The sequence below is a fragment of the Prinia subflava genome, chromosome 11, assembly GCF_021018805.1.
Source record: "Prinia subflava isolate CZ2003 ecotype Zambia chromosome 11, Cam_Psub_1.2, whole genome shotgun sequence".
NCBI classification, from domain to species: Eukaryota; Metazoa; Chordata; class Aves; order Passeriformes; family Cisticolidae; genus Prinia; species Prinia subflava.
The window spans coordinates 17759598-17780792 of record NC_086257.1 but is presented as its reverse complement, the minus strand read 5'-3'; the positions used below and the strand labels follow the sequence as shown (position 1 = coordinate 17780792).

Here is a 21195-nt window from a genome sequence, read left to right as displayed (position 1 = left end):
CAGTAAAACATTTCAAGTGTGCGAACTGTGACAGTGATTTCTGCAAGAGATTTTTCTTAAATATACAAAACCATCACTATCTGAAAAACCTATCTCAGTGGAAGCCTATAGAGACAAAAACCTAACAGCTGATTTTTAAGAAGTGAGGGGAAATGAACACTGGTGAGATTACCTGTCTCCCCTGGCTCCTCAGGGAGGACATTTTGTCAGCTCCCAGGGAATGTGTTTTGCTGCACTGGCTGTGTGCAGCCAAGCTGTGCAGACTGAGCAGGCACAGAACCTCCTGCTGGGGGTTTGAATGTTTTGGTACAGACTCAGTGCAGCAAAGTCAGTCTAGAAACAGCCATGTCACAAAGAGAGAAAAAAATAAATGCCAAGCTGCTGAGTCTCTTCAGGGCTGAGCTCATGCTTCTATATGGAGATGCAATTCTGGATAACACAAGTGCCTAACTGTACCTGCAGTGAAACCCATCACGAGTGTCTGGATTACTGCCTCCTAAATGTGATCTGCAGATTGTGCTCATCACCATCAGATGATACAGAAACAGCTGCTTAAACCCTCTAATCCAATGCATGAACAGAGGCAACCAAGAAAAGAACAAAACGGAGAAAAATCAAAACATTCAAAGTTAACGCTTAATTTTTATTTGGCAGTAAATAAAAATCACTGTGGCAATATTCTACAAGATGATCACTGGAGCTGAATTATTTGCTAGGTGACCATAGGATTGGAAGGAAATTTGAAAAGTATTAAAATATGCTTTTAATACACTGATCATCCAGACCCATTGCTTTATTACCACTTCTTTTCTGCATTGCAGACAAGGCTGCACAATTATAAAAGCAGATCAGAGAATTCCCCATGACACTGTGTATTGATTCAGAAATGAGATTTCAGGTAAGGGTCCATTTGCACAGATTTAACTACAGGTTTGGGATCACTGCAGCATGTGATTGTTCCTTTCTGCAGCATAAAACAGATTACTGAATTAAATTAGCATATCAAAACTTCACATGATAACAGAACTTCACATTAACTGAAAGATGAAAAGACTTTCAAAGTTTGCAACAATTAAAGCATTTTTTCTTTCCCTTGTTTTCCTAAGGTGCGAGTTAAATAAGTTAAAACAAATTTATGGCAAATAATCAGTATGCTTAGTCTGAGAATTCCTTTTCTTTGTATATCCAAAAACCTAACAATTTCCCCTCCTGTACCCTGCAGATACAAGAAAATCTATTATTCTTAGTAACATTTCATGTTGTTATAAAGACTGTGGTGTACTTCATTCTAGCCAATAAGAAATACACAAAACATGAACAATATGGTAACAGTAATGAAGATTTTGAAGTCAGTATCATATTTTGGCACACTAAGTATTAAATAAGTTTATCTTTCTATGTTACTACTTCATGTTTAAAGTTCAAATGGTATTTTTGGAAAGCAGTTACGTTTTTGCTTTTATTAGTGTAGCAAATGTATTTGAAAAATGCTTTGTATCAGATATTTTGAGGTATATTAAAATAATTTTTGAAATGCAAATTTTCACGACTCATTGAGGTAAACAGGAAAAAGAGATGCACTAGAAATGACTGAGAGGGATTCTGGGCTAAGGAACAATCCTGAATTCCCTATTAAGGCAAAAACATAAGCCACAAACAGGAAATTTGGCAGAAAATAGACCAACTGTCTTTCAGATTTCCTTCAAATCAATCCCCACATACTTTAGGGAAAAAAGGCAGCTGTGAATAAGTAGGCAGAAGAGCCCAACCTGTCTGTACCTTACAGTCCTTTTTGACCTCTCTGATCCTTTCAGAGTTTGACATCTTCTTCCAGTCTAATGCCTTTCCACAGGCAAACCACCACTGGACAACAATCACATAGGTCCACAAGTTATAAATACAATTACAGTATAGTGATACCCAAATTTCAGTGAAGTCAGCATAATTTACAGTCAAATATGCAGGAAGTGCAGAGGAAACCAAGCCCCCATTCATAGAAAACAGTTTGCTGAAAATATCAAGAAATCTTCTTCTGGGAGAAAATCAACAAAGTAGAAAAAGTAAAATGCACCTTCCTTGAGTTTTATTTTGACTCTGCCTCTTCATCCACAAATTCAACGAGCGGAGCGTGTCTGTCAGCCTGGGCACCCTCCTGGAAATTCACCTTTTTGATGACTCCTGCCTTGGGAGCCCTGATGGTGTGCTGCACAGAAACACAGAGAGTGAGCAGCAGGAACTCAGGAACTGCCCTCCCTCTGCAGCAGGTGCTAGCATCACTCCTTGGTCCAGTTAGAACTAACTCAATTCCTTCCTCTGACATGTTTTATTTTAAACATTATCCTTGTCCATTTTCAAGTTCTATTTTCTCATGAATATTTGATAAGTATGCTGGGGAGAAAAATGCCATATAATGCATTTATAGGAATTATCAATATCACATGAATTATCATCAGTATGAATAGATGACTGTTATTTTACCTCACTAATACTTTCTGCTGTTGTAATAAATACCAAACAAAAATAATAGAGTTTTAATCCAAAATCTTAATCAGAGAGCAGACATGTTCCCTTAAGAGAAATTTGCAGATTTACTAAAGATATTTCTATTTTCTGGCCAGGAGGGGTTTTTAGTGGGCAGACATTTGGCAAAATGCAGATGAAACACAAATACAGCCACTAATGACAGTAAAGAACAGCATGCTCACACACCAACTGCTCTGCCTGTCATTGTACCAGGTCAGTTTGATTATTGTAGCTTTGCTTCTTGGTACCTTTCTACATAGGGTTAGTCTAGCATCAAAACATTTAAGATCAGATATTAAATCCTCACATCTAAGGACACTTTAAATAATAATTTGCTTTTTAAATTTTATATTTCAGCTTAAGAAAACTCAGATAATGTCAGTCTGGATATCAGCTGGAGAGGCACAAACACATTTAGCATCCAACTGCAAAGAATTTTGAGTGTAGGTTTTTTTAGTGCACACAGTTTTATTTAATAGAATTTGAGTATAACTACAAAAAGAACATAAGAGAAAGGGATTTTCTCAGCAGTGTTAGTTCTGCTGGCACAAACTGAGATTTATTTTAAACTAAGAGTCAAACCAAACCAGTTGAGGGCTACAGAAACTGTAATTCAGGCAATCTGAGCCAGTCAAGCACTACGACAAGGTAAAATGGCCAAAATGCCAGTCCTCTGAATGCTGTGGGGATAATAGCACAGAATCTTTAGTGTGTTCCTCATAAAACTTTATAATAACAATAAAAGGATTATACACAAGAAGAATCCTGTGCATATTTACAAAGTCCTCATTAGCTAAATGTGTGCCTGAAGTCCCTGCAGACATCCATGGGCCTGGATCACAACCAGGGAGCAGAGACACACCAAGACAGTTTTGTGCTGGAAAAGTCAAAGGAGAAGGGACAGAAGGCCTGACACCACCACCCAAATGCACGTTGAAACAGCTGCAGAATGTCATGGATTACATAATCATCATTTGTTAGTAAAATAACAGCAAATATAATCCTCTGAAATCTACTCAGACACAACACTGATGTTACAGCAGATGAAGTGATACTGACATCTGCAAGCTGCACTCTACACTGAACTTCAATAATGCAACCAAAAATTACTAAATTTCGAGCCAATTTTTATTTTCTCAGTAATTAAAACCTTTATGTGTCACTTACCTCCATTTTCATAGCTATCATAACCATTAGAGGGTCTCCAACCTGAACCTTATCCCCTGCCTTCACAAATACCTGCAATTCAGGAGAAAATTGGGAGAAAAATCATTTATGTCTGTACCATTCAAAATCAGCTGGAACTTGACTAACACAATGCACAGAGGGAGAGAGGTTTAGCAAAACAGCCTCATCTCAATCTTTTATTTTTGTTGGTCTGGATATCTGAGTTCTCCAAATATGGAATAGTTCTACACAGATCTCTTCAGGGGAAGGCAGAGCCTACAGAAAGAGGGTCAGTACCAGGTGACAGGATGACCAGGAAGCATTTACCTATCAAAGAAGAAACACTAGAAGAGATGATGATGTTCTACCCTTTCTGGGCTTCAGCAATTCTCTTTCCAGAAAAGTGCAGAGCCTCTTCCTGGAGCCAATCCCTAAAGTCTTTAAAACAACATTCAGAAAGAAGATGGCAGGAGCCACCTCTTTTTCAACAATTACTCTGATTTGGAGTGTTCATTCAGGATGCCAGAGATCCACGTTCCATGTACTCCACACCCATGCCTTTTTAGCAGTGGTTGAATCCTTCAACCACTAAACTCTCCAGAAAATCTTTCTCTTGAAACTTTGTCACTGTACAGAGAATGCATAAGACTTGCTGAGCTAAAGAAAAATAAATAAATTCACAGCTTAACAAAAAGAGGCATTTCTGAGTATTTCCTTTTTTTGCGAGTGCATCTCGCTCTTTTGTTAGGTGAAATGAATCAAATGGCCTGTAACACTTCAGGGAGCTTTGACTTGGGAAGTAATTAAGATGAAGAAAAGATTAAGCAGTATTATTAGTTCTAGAGCTCTAGAGAAAGAATGGAAGTGTTAAAAAGCCCTGGGTGCTTTAAAAGCTGCTGAAAACTCAGAGTCACCAAAGCTTTTTCCAATCAGAAGTCACACCACACTGGCATATCTGGCTCCAGGTCTGTCCTGGCAGTACAGAAGCACTATTTCTGCCAGAATAAATCTGAATTAGAGAATTCAGGTCCCACCCATGTTGTTATAATTACCTTTTCTACTGTGCCAGTCATGGGTGCCACAGCTCCGCTTTGCTCTGCCCCTGAACTCACTGCAGACAAGTACTTGGGCACAGGGAGGCCAATCTGAGCCCTGCCTTCCTGCAAAAAGAAAACCCAGGATAAGACAGTTAACAACATGAAATAACAGCACCAGTAGATGGGCTGACAGAGGGAAAAACAGATCCAGCCTTAGGCAAAGCAGCCAGCTCTGGGGTCAGGGCTGCACTAGGACTGTCACTGTCACTGTGTCTGAGGCCTAGAAAGTCACACGTGCTGCTGGGAGGACCAGCAAGGAAGGAACAACCCCTGTGACAAGGCAGCTCCCCTGGATCTCTGTACAAACCCTGTATTTGCACCTTCCCTGCTCATGCAGCAGCAGTGCAGAAGGTTTTGGGAAATGCATAAAGGCTGCACAGAGGGCAGGCAGGCTGCTGCAACAAGCAGGAGACACGTTGGCACCTTCACTGCCAGCCACTGCCAAAGAGTGCTTCACAATTTAAAATAAAATTAATTCAGTGCTAAATTTAGTCAAAAATTCTCACTGTTATTCAAAATCCCTTAAGTCCTCACAGAGTTGCTTCCCAGAGTCTCTCAAGGACTCATTACTCCCCACATCTTTCCCATGCCCCAAAGTCCTGTGATTTCTCCTTGGTCACTCACCCCAGGCTCCACTCTGATACCTCAGGACAGCTGAGCTTTGCCACTCCTGGGTTATTTTGCCCTCATCACTGGAGCAACAAAGTTTTTGCTGCATTCTGCTGAAAGTCTTAAGAGGCTCAGCACTAGAGGCTAATTACTGAAACTAATTATAATAATTTATTTAGATTACATTATTATTGAGTTAAGGCCTTGCAATGTTTTAACTGTAAATAAAAGATTACCAACCTAATAATGCAAGTTAGGGTACCTCTTCTTTCAAATGTCATTTGCATATATGCAATGCATACAATGCCATGGTAACTCATAATTGCATATTTTAATATTAGCTGAACTCATCCTTCCTCAGACCAATATTGATTTATTTCTTGTCATATAATTTAAAAATTGTAACACCGGTTACAATAACTTTCAAACATTTATCAGTTTGAAGTACTTGCTACTGTTCTGTGGCAAACTTAAACACTTGACAGATTTGGTATTTTGTGTTCTTGCACCCTAAACCGTCATTTCCAAACCTGACTCACTAACTCTATTTTAACTTTCTAAAAGTAATTCATTCTCTCACTCACCATAAGCAATGAATTTCTAATTGGAACAATAATCCAACAAGTATCAAAACTTGATAGGTCAAGGCAAGAAACTGAAATTGTTCTCTCACATTCTATTGCAATTTATATAGTTAATTTACATGGATAAAATTCCAAAATTTTGGATTTTTCATAATAAAGAAAGAAATTTTACCGAGAAGAACAGGTAAATGGTGTTGTCCAAAATGACCAACTTGGACTTGGACACTGTTCCATTTACTGAAGACCTCAAGTAAAGTGAGTCACCTTCTTTCAAGATCTCTCCAGAAACCAGGAACGTTTTGTCTTCAATCTGAAAGTTAAATGCTTTTATAAGGACAAAGGTTAACCCTTCACAAGCACTAAATCACAAGACTGTATTTGTACCCTCATAGCCTGTGATTCTGCATAGACAACTCTGGGATTTAAAAAATATATTTTTAAACTTTATGTATCCTTTATTTTTCAGTTAAGAGGCTGTTCTGTATCCAATACAAACAACTCAAAAAATTATCTAATATATCCCCTTGGGACAATTTTTATCTTAAACAAAGATATACTATTTCTTAAGAAAAATAAACAAAAAACTTCCCCAGAATATTCAATTTAGTGATGCTATTAAAATCCAACATTTTAATTTGTCCTAGCATCCTGACTTCCTTCAAACTGAAGAATCCATAGGATTCAGCTGACATATTCCACAGTGTTTTCCAAAAGAGAAGCTTGCAGGACAGGAACTACAGCATATTCAGTAAACCTACAAAGAAACTGAGCAGTGATGGAAACAGTGCCAATGACACACCAAAACTGCAAAAGAAAGACCAAACAGAAAGGCCATCTATTTATGAGTGTCCTTCATCCCTTCCCACCCTTTCCTTCAGTGGAAGCTGCACCTGGACCACAACTGCAGCACCCAAAGACTGTAAGAACACAGAGGTAAATACATTACATTTCACTCAGAGCTTTACTGCCAAGTCTGACATCACTGAGCACAGGATCAGAGACTTGCTGGTCTTTCCGGATGGTACAAGCAGAAATAAAACTCAAGCCAGCATTTACATAGCTGCAAATTATTCCTCCACTGAAAACATGAATTGAAAGGATCCTGCTGATCTGACACTGATCCCTGAGCAGAAAATCATTTTTTGAGCACTGAATGCCTGCCTTCTCTGGTTGATTTGCCTCAGGACAGGTTCTGTAAGACCTCAGAGGCACTGTCCTCGTCACAATAAGCCCTCAGTTATGTCTTTACACCTCTTATCTCCAGTTGCTCTCCATTTCCATGTCAAACCCCGTTCTTCCCTCTTCCCTAGGAGTCTACATTCTCCCCCCATAAGTGGTCCCTACATCCCTTCTAGCCTCTTTTCACTGTTGCTGATGTGACTTCTGAGATAAGACTCAAGTGTAAAAGCTGTCAGGCATTACACAGGTAATCAATACACTCCAAATAACCCAGGTATTGCAGGAGGGATGTGAGTTATCTCGATCTTCCTATCAGTAAAGGTTTGAGTTATCATGATCTGATTATACCCTTGAAAGCACAATAATTTTATCCCTATTTTTCTAGCACACCGATCTCTAAACAGTCTAAGCAGTTCATAAATACTTATTCTCTTAATTCCCCTTTTCTGACTATTGAAACAAGAAGCAGAACTATAGAGACTGCATCCTTGACTTTGCATCCATTCTGGGTGCCAAATCTGAGAGAACAGGACGTTCAACTACAGAGGATGCAAGAAGGATACTCAACATCCAGCCAGACACAAGCTCCTCAAGCCACAACTGGAGACTCTCACACATGCACACACAAAATTATCTACAACTAAGGCATCTGGAGCTGTTTACTATAGGAGCTCTACAGCATGGACAAAAAAGCCAATTCTATAGGGTATCATTCAATTATCTAACCAGAAGATTCCTCAGCTCATTTGCTAATCACTCTCCAATTTCCATCTTCAAAATAAAATGTTATCTTGCAGATAATGCTCTAGAAAGCTTTTATTTATCCCACAGGAGATCCAGTCTCATGCACAGAACAGAGCAGGAGTCCTGTGGAAAAAAAGTCTTTTAAAACGCAGATTTAAATCTGACTTCCCATATTTTAAACAAATTTAACAAGGAAAATAAAGAATAAGACCTTTAAATACTGAAAATCAAACACTTTTCTTAGCTTTGTCAGAAGCATTTTAACAGCTCTTCCATGCCAATCCGGCATCTAGCACAGATAACTTCAGGTCAAAGTAACAGTATCTAGCAATGGATACAAGCAAACTAAAAACAGAATCCTGCACCTGTAATCACCAAGCAACTTCAGTAACAATTAATACTAAGAGAAATCTACAAGAAATTGATTCTTTTATCTGATGAAGTATCTGAAAAAATTGTACCTGCATTTTGTATGACCCATCTTGATTGTAACTTACAGCTACATCCACGGCTGTTCAACAAAACAAAAGATGCATGTGTGAGGAGATTTAGAGTATCTAGAGAATGATGACATATAAACAGTATCAAGGCTTTCCTGATAAAAATGAGGCCTACAAACACTAAGATAAGAACAAGTATTTTCAGATTAGCTTCCAACATACTGCAGATTTCATTCTGAATTCCAGACAATTTTTCTTTCCAAGATGAACACCTGAAATCATGCTCTGAGATTTGTATTATCTGGACAGAAAACAAGTTTGTGAGGGGAGAAAATACTGAGCTCCTTCACACCAAATGAAATTCAAGGAAAGTAAATGCCACTCTGCTCTTTTTAAAATCTTAACCTCATTCATTTTAATGACTAACATTAATTAGTAGTCATTTCAATTTGGTTTACATGTTAGATCCTCAGGATCTAACAGTGTGGATTAAACATGCAATTATGTGAATTCCCAGCTTACACTGCATAAAACTCATACTGCTTCTGTGCTCTTTCAAAGCCTGGATTTTCAAGCATCAGTTAAAATAACTTTATCCATCAAGCACCTCCCTTCCCTCCACACACGTTTTTATTAACTTACTGCTTTCCCCATCCAGCAGAGACAGTTTTCTAGTGTAACATATATTTATTCTTCTACCAGTGCTGGATGCAAATGGTGAGAATTTATCTAAAACACAAAATACACACAGGTTATTTTCATTCTACTTTGGCAAAACACACCGCTCAGAACTTGGACCTTAAAATCATTGTCCTACTACCTTCATATTTATGTATTTATATTGCACAGAAAAGACTGGGGAGCTGCTGCAGTCCCAGATCTTTGATCCCCAACACTGAATAAACTGATGCTGTGTGACCTACAGAAAATATGACACTGAGAAGGGCATTAGCTGTTTTCCATGAACAGATCCTTGAACAGAGCAGAGAGCACGGGAATTCAACTACACCCCAGCAGGTCCTGATTAACCTTAGGGTGAAGGGTCCATTAAACCCCACAGCCTCTCCCATTCTGAGCAGAGAAAACTTTGTCTGAAGACCCTGGGCCAGCTGTAGGAATAAGAGAGGCAGAAGGTCACTGCCTGTGCTTATCAAGAGCAAAGAGCTCCCAGTGTCACTGGCCATGAATCCCAAGGTCTTTCAGATAGTGCCTCTCTGAAAGGCTTTGGAAGTACTCTGGACATTACAGTGGTGACACATTCCATATCTGATCCTTAACAAAAGTTATAGCCTGCCCTGTATGGAGGTATCTGGGAGATGCCAGAACACAGAACCCTGAGCAGCACAAAGAAGGGCAAAGAAAGAACATCCAAGCTAAATATCTGCACAGGAACTCATAAAATAAAAAACACAAAACAATGATCCTTACCAGCTGACTGATCTCTAAAAGCATCTGTTAGCATCTTCTCCTTCAGTATGAGCCCTAGAGCTGCCTGACACATCACTTCATGTGCAGTTGCTTTTTTGGTTGGGAACAGTTCATCATGGTGCTGAGGGATGAAATTAGTGTGCACATTTCCAGCCTCAAACTGTGGGTGTCCTGACAGGCTCAGTAAGAAATCAATATTAGTGCTTAATCCTACAATCTGTAAAGAAACAGAAGCATATTGCCAATTTGAGTTATGAATACACAGCTTTCCACTCACAAAGTTTATTGATAAAATGTAATTCATTCAACTGGTCTGTTTTATTATCAATTAAGCCACTGACTGTAAAAAGACAACAAACCAAAACAAAACCCAAAAGCTGCTTTCTGAAAAGCACTCTGTTTTCTAAATGCTGCCTTTGTCCACTGTGAAGTTGAGCAAAGTTTCCCAGAAACAGTAACAGGAGGTAATTCAGAAAAACTCCTACTTTTGCAAAATTGTGTTCTGAATATTTAAAAGAACATTCCTAACTTGACAAGTGCTTCTTATTAAAAATGAGTTACAATAGTTGTAGTATCCCACATTTGATCTTTTAATAGTAAAAATAGTAGGAACAGGGTCTTCTGTAAGTTTACCAGATACTATCCATTTCCTGTAGTGCAAAATAATTAATGAAACAATGTAATTATTCTAAAGAAATCAGTAAAACTGGTAACTACGTTATGCTGTCAACATTTCCTGACAGAACTGCTAAGAAAATTCTGGAAAAAGGAAGAGAATTCTTCTATCTATTTCCCTTGCAGTAAATTTCATTTTTAGCTAAAGCAATAAGGGGCCCAACATTTTCACTCCCTCAGCCACATTCATGTTGTTGACTTAGAAATGTAAATTAGTTCTGCACAAGTAATATTCAGTCTCACCCCAAGCCAAACCTTCTGAATTCCACTTTTGAGAACAGTTATAATACCTGCAGTTCTCACAGGGGAAGAACAGAACATTTCTTAAAAAGAACTGACAGCATATTTCTTTACCACAGGTATAGTCTAAAAACTTAGTTCTTTTTATAAATTAAAAATTACAAGTAAACATTGTCTGACACAAATTCCACCTAAGAAACCCTTCAAGTGTGAGAAAGCTCACACTACAATTGAAAATGCTGTTTAGCCTTACCCTTCTACAAAGTCCCAGGTGCATCTTCAAACTGAAGATACCACAAACTTAATCTTTGTGTAAAACTGGGCTTCGCACCTATTTTTACTCATTCCACCAAACAGTTTGCAAATTAGGAAAAAATACAACTTCTGCAAACAACCACTGAATTTGAAATGGCAGTAGCAGTGCAGGTTCCCTTTTGGACAGCACTTTTGTTCCAGTGCAGTGTTTTCTGCATGCTCTGATGGCCCAGGCTGTGGTCCCACTCACGTTGTACTGGTGCAAGCTGTGGCGCAGCTTCCGCAGAGCCGCCGGTCGGTCCTCAGCCCAAACCACCAGCTTGGCAATCATGGGGTCATAATGCACAGAAACCTCATCACCTAAAACGTGGCAATAAAACAAAATGCTGTAACGTGCAACCAAGAATTTATGAAAGGTGGTAATGAAAAGTACTGGGCGCCACATAGCATCCAACTCAGGCACAATTCATGGCCACATTTCTCTCAAGATTAAAGGTGTTTAAGGACATGATGATGTGATCTGGCACTTCAATTTCAAGAGCAGCTTCAACACAGACTTTTTATAAATTCTTGGAGAGGTAACTACTCAAATTCAACTTTCTTTATTGCAATCAGAATGCAGGATTGCTAAATAGTGAGGAGAATATCACCACCATGACCCAGTACGGGTACAGGTAAAGAAGAGGTAAATAAAATCTGACTGACCAAAACTACATGGAAAATCATAAGGAAGAATAATTCTGAATGGATTTATCTTTACAACAACACTCTTTTAGACAAACTTAATTAGGCCAAAGAGGGAAATGCTTACAAAGAAAACTTCTTGATGTTAATTATTTCGTCTTCCATCACTGCCGTCAGTTTTACCTTGCCTGACTCCGGTCTCTATCCTGGTGAAACGATCTGCTGGGGGGGTGGATAAGTGCAACAGTGGCCCAGCTCCTGGCATAAAGTTATTATCAGGGTCTTCAGCATATATCCGAGCTTCAAATGCATGGCCCTGGAGCAGGATCTCTTCCTGTGTTAGAGGAATCTTCTCTCCTGCTGCAACCTGAAAACAATAGGTTTTCACTTTAATGCAGCATCAATATTCAGGAGTGCTGATATATGAAATATTAACTATGTTTCTTCTAAATATAAACAACCAGGAAGCACATTTGGAAAAGCAAAAGGAGAATAACAATGCCAAGACCACTGAACCTGTCCACCTCTCTTCCAGTGTTGTTTGATCCCTGTTCTAACTCAGGATTCAATTCTCAATTTCCATGCCCAGATAAGGAAGACAAATGTTCCCTTTTTTTGCATCAGCATTTGCCATTTTAATTTTCTTTCTGATTACACTAAATACTTCCCCACCCTTAATCTCACACTACTTAAACTGTTATCCTCACTTTTGGATTTATCCAAACAGAACTGGGTTTTATTTCAAGGTCCCTAATACCCAAAACATCCTGTGATCATTGGAATGTGTGAATAATCTCTGCAAATTGAGTGTGTGAGGAAATCCATCCCCTGCTCCAGTCCACCCCACTGTACATTTATTTCAGAATGTGGCTATACTGGTATAACACCAGACAGCTTTTTGTGAAAAACTGCCTGGTGCAAACCAGGCACCACAGCCTGATGAAAGAATGATTTTTGGGCCACAGATCAATTTCAATTAGAGTTTTAGAAACCTATCAGCATAGCAAGGGAAAGATCAGGACCCTCCTTCCTCCCTCTTCCCACATTGTCTGTAACGTCTCTAAATACACTTTAAAAATGTTTTCTCCCTGCACAGCTGGGAGAGGACTGGTTGAAATTCAGAGCATCTCCACAATGCTCTACATCCAATACAGCAACGTGAGATGTTCCTGTGGAGCAAAGGAAACTCTACCCTGTCAGCTGAGATGAGGGTATGGAAACCCTCCTGGCCTCCCACAGGCAGTGTCACAGGGCACTCAGGAGGAATTCTGGATGTAAAATCAATTAACACTCACCCTGAGCTGCCACTCCACCAAGTCTGTTCCAGTGATCATCTCTGTAACTGGGTGCTCTACTTGCAGCCTGGTATTCATCTCCATGAAGTAAAAATTATGTTGGGAGTCCATAATAAATTCCACTGTTCCTGAAGTATTTAACAAAAGGACACTTCACCAAAGAGCATCTTAGATGTCCATTTATGGAAAAGACACCCAAGACACTTAATTCAACTACACCAAGACTATTATTCCTAAATCAGACACACTGAATTTCATTAAATTCTATACAAATAATCTAAAAGGGTCACAGAATTGAGGTCTGAAAACAGAAGGGTTGTTTCCTTTTACATTTACATAACCTGTGTTGTTTAGGAGCCATTCTCTACAGTAAGAGCTGCATCAAGACTGTTTGAAAGTATTCTGAATATTCATAAGCTATGTAATTTTTTTTTAAATAAATATCCAAAGAATGCAGTGACAAAACAAAATTACAAATAATTTTAGGAGGTTATTTTTCATCTGGGAAATGGAGTGGACTTCACAGTGAGTTGTGTTCTTCTTTCAAAGACTTTACTGTTTGCATATAAAGTATTACCCTTTGTATGCTAAAAGAGAAATTATTTTCCCCTTGCTCAGCTCCAACTCACTAATTGACAATGCTCACTTTCCTACAACACTGAGCTGATCAAATTATCTGCTCTGAAGTGTTTTCTTTCTACGCTTCAGCTGCTACTGGTCTTGAGCTCAGGTATGCTAATTTAAGTCTGTAATTACATCAGAATTAACTATATGATTACTTCCTCAAACCTCAAAAATTTGGGGGATGTGTGTCATACTCGGAAACAATCAGATGCCATTTGCTTGAGACTTAAAGTCTCATTAAGTTAAAAGCTGCACCTCCCCAGACTTACCTGCTCCCACGTAATTCACTGCTTTGGCTGCTTTGACAGCAGCTTCTCCAAGTCTCCTTCGAACCTCTGGACTAATTCCTGGCTGTAAATAATAATAATAAAAATATTACAAACTACTGTTAAGTTTGGTGATATTAAACCTGGAATGTATGAATATTTAATGGTATTTAACAGCTGCAGTGAAACCCTGATTTATGTTATCCTTGAAATCTACATAACACTTCTTTAAGAATCATTTTCCTAAAGAATGTAGGGGGGTTTTTTCCAACTAAAACATCTTCTGCAGCAAAATTAAAACGGGTCTGATAATTAGAAAAAAATTATTACCCACTACATACATTCAATGGGGGATAGCAATTACTATAAAAACATGTCAGCTCATAAAAAATATTAACAATTTTCTGCTCACCCCTGGTGCCTCTTCAATGATTTTCTGATGCCTCCTTTGCACACTGCAGTCTCTTTCAAACAAATATACTGCATTGCCATGCTGGTCACCAAATACCTGGACTTCAACGTGCCTGTTCCATAAAAATAAATGTTTTAATGTATTTTAATGCCCAAACTTCAAACTTGTACATTTCAGTAGGACTTCTTGTAAGTTTAAGTGTCTGTCCTTAAATAAATGCCAAAAATGTAGAAGTGGGGCTGCTATTAGACAGGATTTTAACTGTTTTAGGCTTACTCAATCTTCTAAATGAAACAGGATTCCTAATACCAAGAATAGTGAAATCTCAGATTGTGGGATAAGCAAGACATATCTGAAGGCTGCTACCTCTTTCTTAATTATTATAATAAAAGTAAAACCACTTCCCCATTAATTTGAGAATCATTATTTCCCTCATAATTTACTGTGCAGCAATTCACAAGGGACAGCAGCAGCCCTGGCTCAGGAATAACACTGTTCACTTCAAAACATCATTTCAAAGGACAACTCCTAGGTGGCAGAATTTTATTATATGCATAAAACTAATAAAAATATATCACCATTCTGACAATCCCCTGATCCTGGCACAAGAAATTCCCCAGCAATGAGCTTTTTCTCATGCCCACCTGACAGCATAAGCAGACCCTCAATTTCTTTGGAATTAATGCTTTCCCTATAGTGATGCTCCAAGAAAAAACAGATGTAAAGTACAAGAGTATCAAACAGACCTCTGTGAGACATTCTTTATAAAAAACAAATTGGTTCAGTTTCACAGGCCAGGCATTAGCTAGACTCTCCCTTCTACTTTGAAATATCAAAATAGAGGAAGATTAAATAACTGGTTTAGGACACCTGAGCGCAGCAGAAACACCATCACAGCTTGACCAAGGTCTATAGTTTAAATATTATAGAGGGATTTTTTTCCTAGATGAGTATCAGTTTTAGAAAACTCCTCACTGCCATGTCTCCCAAGCAGTAGCATTTTAATTCCTGTCATTCAAAACAAATCCACTACAAGAAATTCAATAAATTATAAACAATTTTGACCAAATTAACAACTTTCATAGTGCAAATCCGACACATAAAACCAATTTTAATTTAAGTGCAGAATAAACATCACAGTGTTTATGTTGAAACATCTATTTCTTACCTTGGATTATCTACAAATTTCTCAATCAGCATTGCATCATCATTAAAAGACTTTTTTGCTTCTCTCCTTGCTGATTCTAGTTGGTCCAGAAACTCCTTTTCAGAATGAGCAATCCTCATGCCCTGAAATACAAGAATAAAGCTTATCTAAATGTCAGAAAATACAGCACACGATGAAAAACCTTGTTGTACACACAGAGTGAGAAATGAGCTTAAAAATAACACTTTTCTTCTTTCATAAACATTATCAGAATTGTGTATCAGCTTCCAGGAAGATAATCCTACTAAGTCCCACTGAAAGTGCCATAAGAAGTGTAAAAAATAGATATTATCATTCCACTGATACAAGCGAGCACAAAATTCAATTTTGTCCTCAAACATAATAGAAATTTTCCAAGGTTGGCAGAGAAAAAGTTATTTTTTACAAAATAAATCTAGCTATTTTGGAAATAACTAAAATTTTCTGTTTGTAATGTTGATAGACATTTATTTCAGAATAAAATCTGATCTAGACTGGGAGTTCATCACTCATTAAAAAGCATCTAGACACAAAATCATTTCTTATGCAACATTTAAAACTGTTAGCAAAAGAAGTCACTGAAGCTATTACAGGGCAACAATTGGAAGTCATCTCATTTTGCACAAATCCACAGCACAACTTTTCTGCTTATGTGAATTACTGGAGATCCACTGAAATAAACAAAACTCTTCCAGTTTATCCCAACTACATATCAAAGGGAAATGAGATTTCATGGTGCTAGATTGGCCATTAATAACGAATTTTAACAGAAAGTGCTTTTCCAGTTTTTGTTTTCTTTTAGAATACAGAGTTACAGATCCTGAGACATGGTAAATTCACAGCACACGATGAAGAGATGATTCCTTACCTTTCCTCCCCCCCCACGGACAGCTTTAATCATGACTGGGTATCCAATTCTCCTGGCGTGCTCCTTTAGACTCTCATCAGACTGATCTTCCCCATGATAACCTTCAACAACAGGAACGCCAGCAGCAGACATTATAGCTTTGGAAGTGCTTTGACAGAACAGTTTCATATTTAGAATGATAGTAATTTTTTTCTTACTTTAAGCTCCAACCTCTCTAATGTTCCCAGTGTTAATTCTCTCCATGAAAATTCCACAGTAGACCTCACCAGGACTACATGCATAGGTGGGTTACACAGGATTGGACTGTAATCCAGCACATGCTTCAAACAAAGGTTTTTGTTTCTCCTAGCAGGATTATACTTTAGTTTGACTGTTTTTTCCACATTATAGATGCAAAATCTAACATTTTTAAATTACAACACTGTATCCTACAATATTTAAAGTTGTACAAGGGTAAAACTTTTCATTACACAGGCTACATTCACACCACACATAAAACACTCAAGCATAACAACTCTAATTTCCAAAATGCATGCAAAGCTTGTTAAATTACTGAGGCAATTTACTCTCACATTATGAGGTGATAAAAAAGTTAATTCTCTCTAACTACTATTATACAGTTCCTGTGTCAGTAATAACTTCATTTCCATATTCATGATTTATAATTCATACCTTAAAAGCCTTTCTTTGATCTAAGTAACTCAGAATAAGATCCTCTGTGATGAACTAAACTTATCATTTTACATGAGCCACAATAACCCTGATGATCTGGGTGCTCCTCTTCCACTTTTCTTTTGACCCATCCAATCTGCCAAACCTTTACCTACATTACAGTGCAATGCTTCAATTCTGGAAAAGTAGATTCATGGCTTACTTAATTACTAAAATCCCAACAGCTGAACAATCTTGACCATTTATATCTCTATACAAATCTATAAACCTGGAGTTTATTCCTTTGAACAAAACTGTAAAAATACAATGCAAAATTAACAGAACAATTACAGAGCAACTGGTCATTTGTTAACAAAACCAGCTTTGCCAAGCTGTTAACTGCATAACCAAGTAACAAATCAGAAATAGATACCTTTTAATACCCATATCCCTGATAGCAGATGAAGGAGGACCTATGAAGATGATTCCCTGTTGCTTACACAGCTCTGCAAACTCTGTGTTTTCTGAGAGGAAGCCATAACCTGGATGAATGGCCTAAAACAGAATAACGTTACCAGCCAATTTTTTGTGTCAGTTTAGCTTAGAAAACTCAGAAACTTCACAGATCATTAAGGAAAAGCAGATGATAAAAATAAATAGCTAAAGACATGGAAGTAACAGAAAATGTGAGGCCCTGACCTCCTTACCTGTGCTGCTGAGATCTTGGCCACCTGCAGTATTTTCTCCATGGCCAAGTAACTCTGCTGTGAGGGTGGTGGACCAATGCAATATGCTTCATCTGCCTGTTTTACAAAAAACACATACAACAGAGACTGTTTACTAGCAAATTTAAATGAGGTTCTGAGCTAATTATATCACTTATCAGACTGCAGCTTAAACCACTGCCTTTCCTCAAAGAGAGGCTTAACTGGGTGAAACAATTTTTTTTCTTTCTTTCGGTTTTTTGTTGTTTTGTTTGTTGGTTTGGTTTTGGGGGTTTTTTGTCTTTTTTTCTTTTTTTGTCTGACTTTTCCCCCCAGAATCACAGTCCATTCTCTAACCCCTGCCTGTCCAGTCAGAGTCAAACTTGAATGCACTTCCTGTAAAGCTGGCAGGAGTTGAGAGCAGGCAAACTTTCCATCCATCCAAGGAAAACTTTGCAGAAGGTCTGCAGAAAGGAAGGCTTTGCATCAGCACCCAAATCTGCTTCACAAATGCAACTTATCAATGGAAAATACTGTTCTGAATGAACATCAGCCACAAATTTAACGAAGATACTTCACCATTGCTACGTGCATGGAATTCCTGTCTGCTTCACTGTAAACTGCCACAGACTTGACCCCCATTTTCCTGGCTGTTCGCATCACCCTGCAGGCGATTTCTCCTCGGTTTGCAATAAGGATCTTCCCTATGCTGTGGCCTCCTGTTGGAAAGGATGAAGCACAGTAAGAAACCAAGCCACAGAAACATTCCTGGAAACAAAGCCATTTTAAAATGTTGGTTTCTTTTACATTATTTATAAAGTTATGCATTTCTACAATAATGAAAAAAGCATGCATCCCCCAAAAGCATTTCCAAGCTGCTTTTCAAATTTTTAATTCGGAGTCCTTATGCAGAAGTATGCTTAAGCCATTTTTTTTCCTTTTTAGAATTCAAGAAATATATCCCAACCCTAAAAAACCCACTTCTACATAACAGCTGATCCATATAGTTGTTCTGTGCACCTTCCGGACTAACTAGGAAACATCAAAGCTGTGTTGTGTCCCTCACAAGAGAAGTGATTCACATATGAAGAGGACTGTTCCTCCTTGATACACAGTGACAAAGAAATAACAAGGTATTAACTTTTTTGTTGTTTCTTTAAGCCAAAATCAACTTACAAAGTGACTTACAAACTTCTACAAACTGTCATGACAGCAGCCACAACTTGATAGAAATATAAGGCCAGCACTGACTGAAACTTCTCAGTGAGAATGAAATAGCTTAAAACTAAACAATAAAATGAAAATAGAGCTCTGAATTCTCAAACATAAGTTCTTAGATAATATGACCACAGAGTGAGTTTAAATCATCTTGCTAAACTCCTTTACTCTCCTTCATATATTGTTTAAATACCATTATACCTATAAAACAATTCTCACAGACTTTGCAACATTTGTATCAGAAAAGGGCTCAAAGAAAAACATCACAAAAATAGTTTTCGTTAATTTTCATATACCTAAATATGATAGATAAAATTATACAAAATTTTGTTTAAACCTTAAAGATGATTTCTGCTAGGTTACCTACGGGTTCCTGTTTTCAAAAACTGTTAAGATACTGAATATTTATTTTAAAAGCCTGCAGTCTTTCAGCAACTAATACTCTAAAACCATAGCAATTTAAGATAGCAGCTAAAGAAGTTAAATTTCATACCTATCGTTGAAGCCCATTTCACAAATATTCGTACTTGCTTCCATTGCCTGTGCAAGGATAAAGGGACAGAAGTGTCACAAGTGCACATGAAGAAGTGGCAACTGAGCTACTTTTATTTTCAAGTGAGAGAAGACAGCATTGAAGCTTCAGGTACATCTATTTACACAGAACATTCTCAGGTATAACAAGGGAAGTTGCTCAAACTTCATCAGATCTCTCCCCAAGTACTTTCACTTGGACACAATAAAAATTATCCCCTTGCTTTTTATAGCACTCAAACAGAAATGATTAAGGAGTTTTCTTAAAACAAACAAGCAAAAAAACCTTTTTGGCAGACAGAGCAGCCAACAACATGCATTTATTTATTATTACAGAGAGGCCAGCTCATAAAGTTTTTGGGAAAGAAGATGTGAGCAACCATAAAATAAAAAAAGCTTAAAAGACAACAGGAGCTGCTTTTGTAGAGCAAAGGTGCAGGAGAAAACAATGTGAAAGAGCAAGAGCGACCCGTGGAGAGTTTTAGAAATGGAAAGTTAAACTTCAGATGATTAATGCTAACTAAATGAGATAAAGGCAGTGAAGTGACTGGATGAACTGTGAAAGCAAACTCCTGTTTTAATTAGTATGTAAAACAACGTCGGAATTCTGGATCAAGTCCAGCATTCTTCAAGCGTAATGGGACAAAAAGACACGGGACGTCCTCGGCACCACACAGGCACAGCTCGGTTATAACAAGGGGAGGAGGAATCGGTGCATGTCCTAAACATCGAGTGCACAGCTGTCATGGTCACCCTCCCTGACCCCGGGGCCGCTTCACGGCACCGCGGCAGCGGCTCCGACGATTCCCTAAAGCCCAGGGGGTTTTATTTGCTCTTCCTTCCCACGGAGCAGCCCGGCCCTCACGCCCGCAGAGCCCCTTCCCCGCCCGCCCGGGCAGCGCGCTCCGTGCTCGCTGTGGGCAGCTCCCCCCGGCCCCTCAGGCCGGCCCCGGCCCGCACCCGCGGCTGCCCCCGGCCCGGCCGGCCCTGCCCGCGCTGGGCCCGCCCCCGGCCCGCACTCACAGCCGGCGCAGCGCCCCGAGGCAGGCGCGGCCCCGCGCGGCCGCCGCCAGCGCCATGTTGGGCAGCGCGGGCGGCAGCGGGGAAAGCCCTGAGGGGCGCGGGCGGGCGGAGGGAGCGCGTCACGGGGAGGAGACCCGGGCACGGCCGGGGAGAGGCGGAAATGGCGGGCGGGGCGGGGCCGGGACACGGCGCTGAGGGGCGGATCGAATACATTTCATTTAAATGCGAAATCGTTTAAAACGATGCGTGTCGCGGAAGGGTTGTCGGCCCTGTGGGTGCATGGACTCGGCTGAGCGTGCTCCTTCAGGAATAACATCTGGAGTTGTTACAGGACAGCGACACACAAACGTGGGAGTCGCTGGGAAGGGCGTGGGCGCCCTGGGATAACACAGCATCCCCAGACCTGCCGCAGAACCGCCTCCTGAGGCGGAGGAGGTCGCAGAGCGGTGGGATCAGAAAGCCGTCAGGATCCGTTCTGCTCCCTCAGGCTTTGGAGCTTTGCAGTCACAGATCCGCGGAAGATTTGGGTTGGAAGGGAGCTTAAAATTCACCACATCACATCACATTACTCTCCCTTGAGCAGGGACACCTTCCAGTAGACCCGATTGCCGCCAGCACCATCGAGCCTGGCCTTGGATATTTCCAGGGATGGGGCATCCACAGCTGCTGTGTGCAGCCTGTGCCAGGGCCTCACCACCTCACAGGGGAGAATTTCTTCCCAATTTCTATCCGTTTAAGGCCCAGCCACTCCAGTGCAGGGTCTTACTAAACCTGCCCAGCCCCAGCACAGTT

The 21195-nt window shown here is 39.4% G+C and overlaps 1 protein-coding gene across 1 annotated transcript; it reads right to left on the bottom strand.

Annotated features, from left to right (window-relative positions):
• Positions 1–622: 622 nt before the first annotated feature.
• MCCC1 (methylcrotonyl-CoA carboxylase subunit 1) lies at positions 623–20559 on the bottom strand. Its single transcript, XM_063407971.1, has 19 exons — positions 20404–20559; positions 19343–19389; positions 18211–18350; positions 17635–17730; positions 17361–17482; positions 16277–16424; positions 15391–15512; positions 14223–14334; positions 13814–13895; positions 12921–13048; positions 11809–11992; positions 11192–11301; positions 9772–9988; positions 8986–9072; positions 8365–8414; positions 6153–6290; positions 4743–4850; positions 3691–3762; positions 623–2203 (listed from the first exon to the last, which is right to left on the bottom strand). The coding sequence occupies exons 1-19, from the start codon at positions 20457–20459 to the stop codon at positions 2084–2086; spliced, it is 2139 nt and encodes a 712-aa protein (XP_063264041.1). The 5' UTR covers positions 20460–20559; the 3' UTR covers positions 623–2083.
• Between the last annotated feature and the right edge of the window lie 636 nt (positions 20560–21195).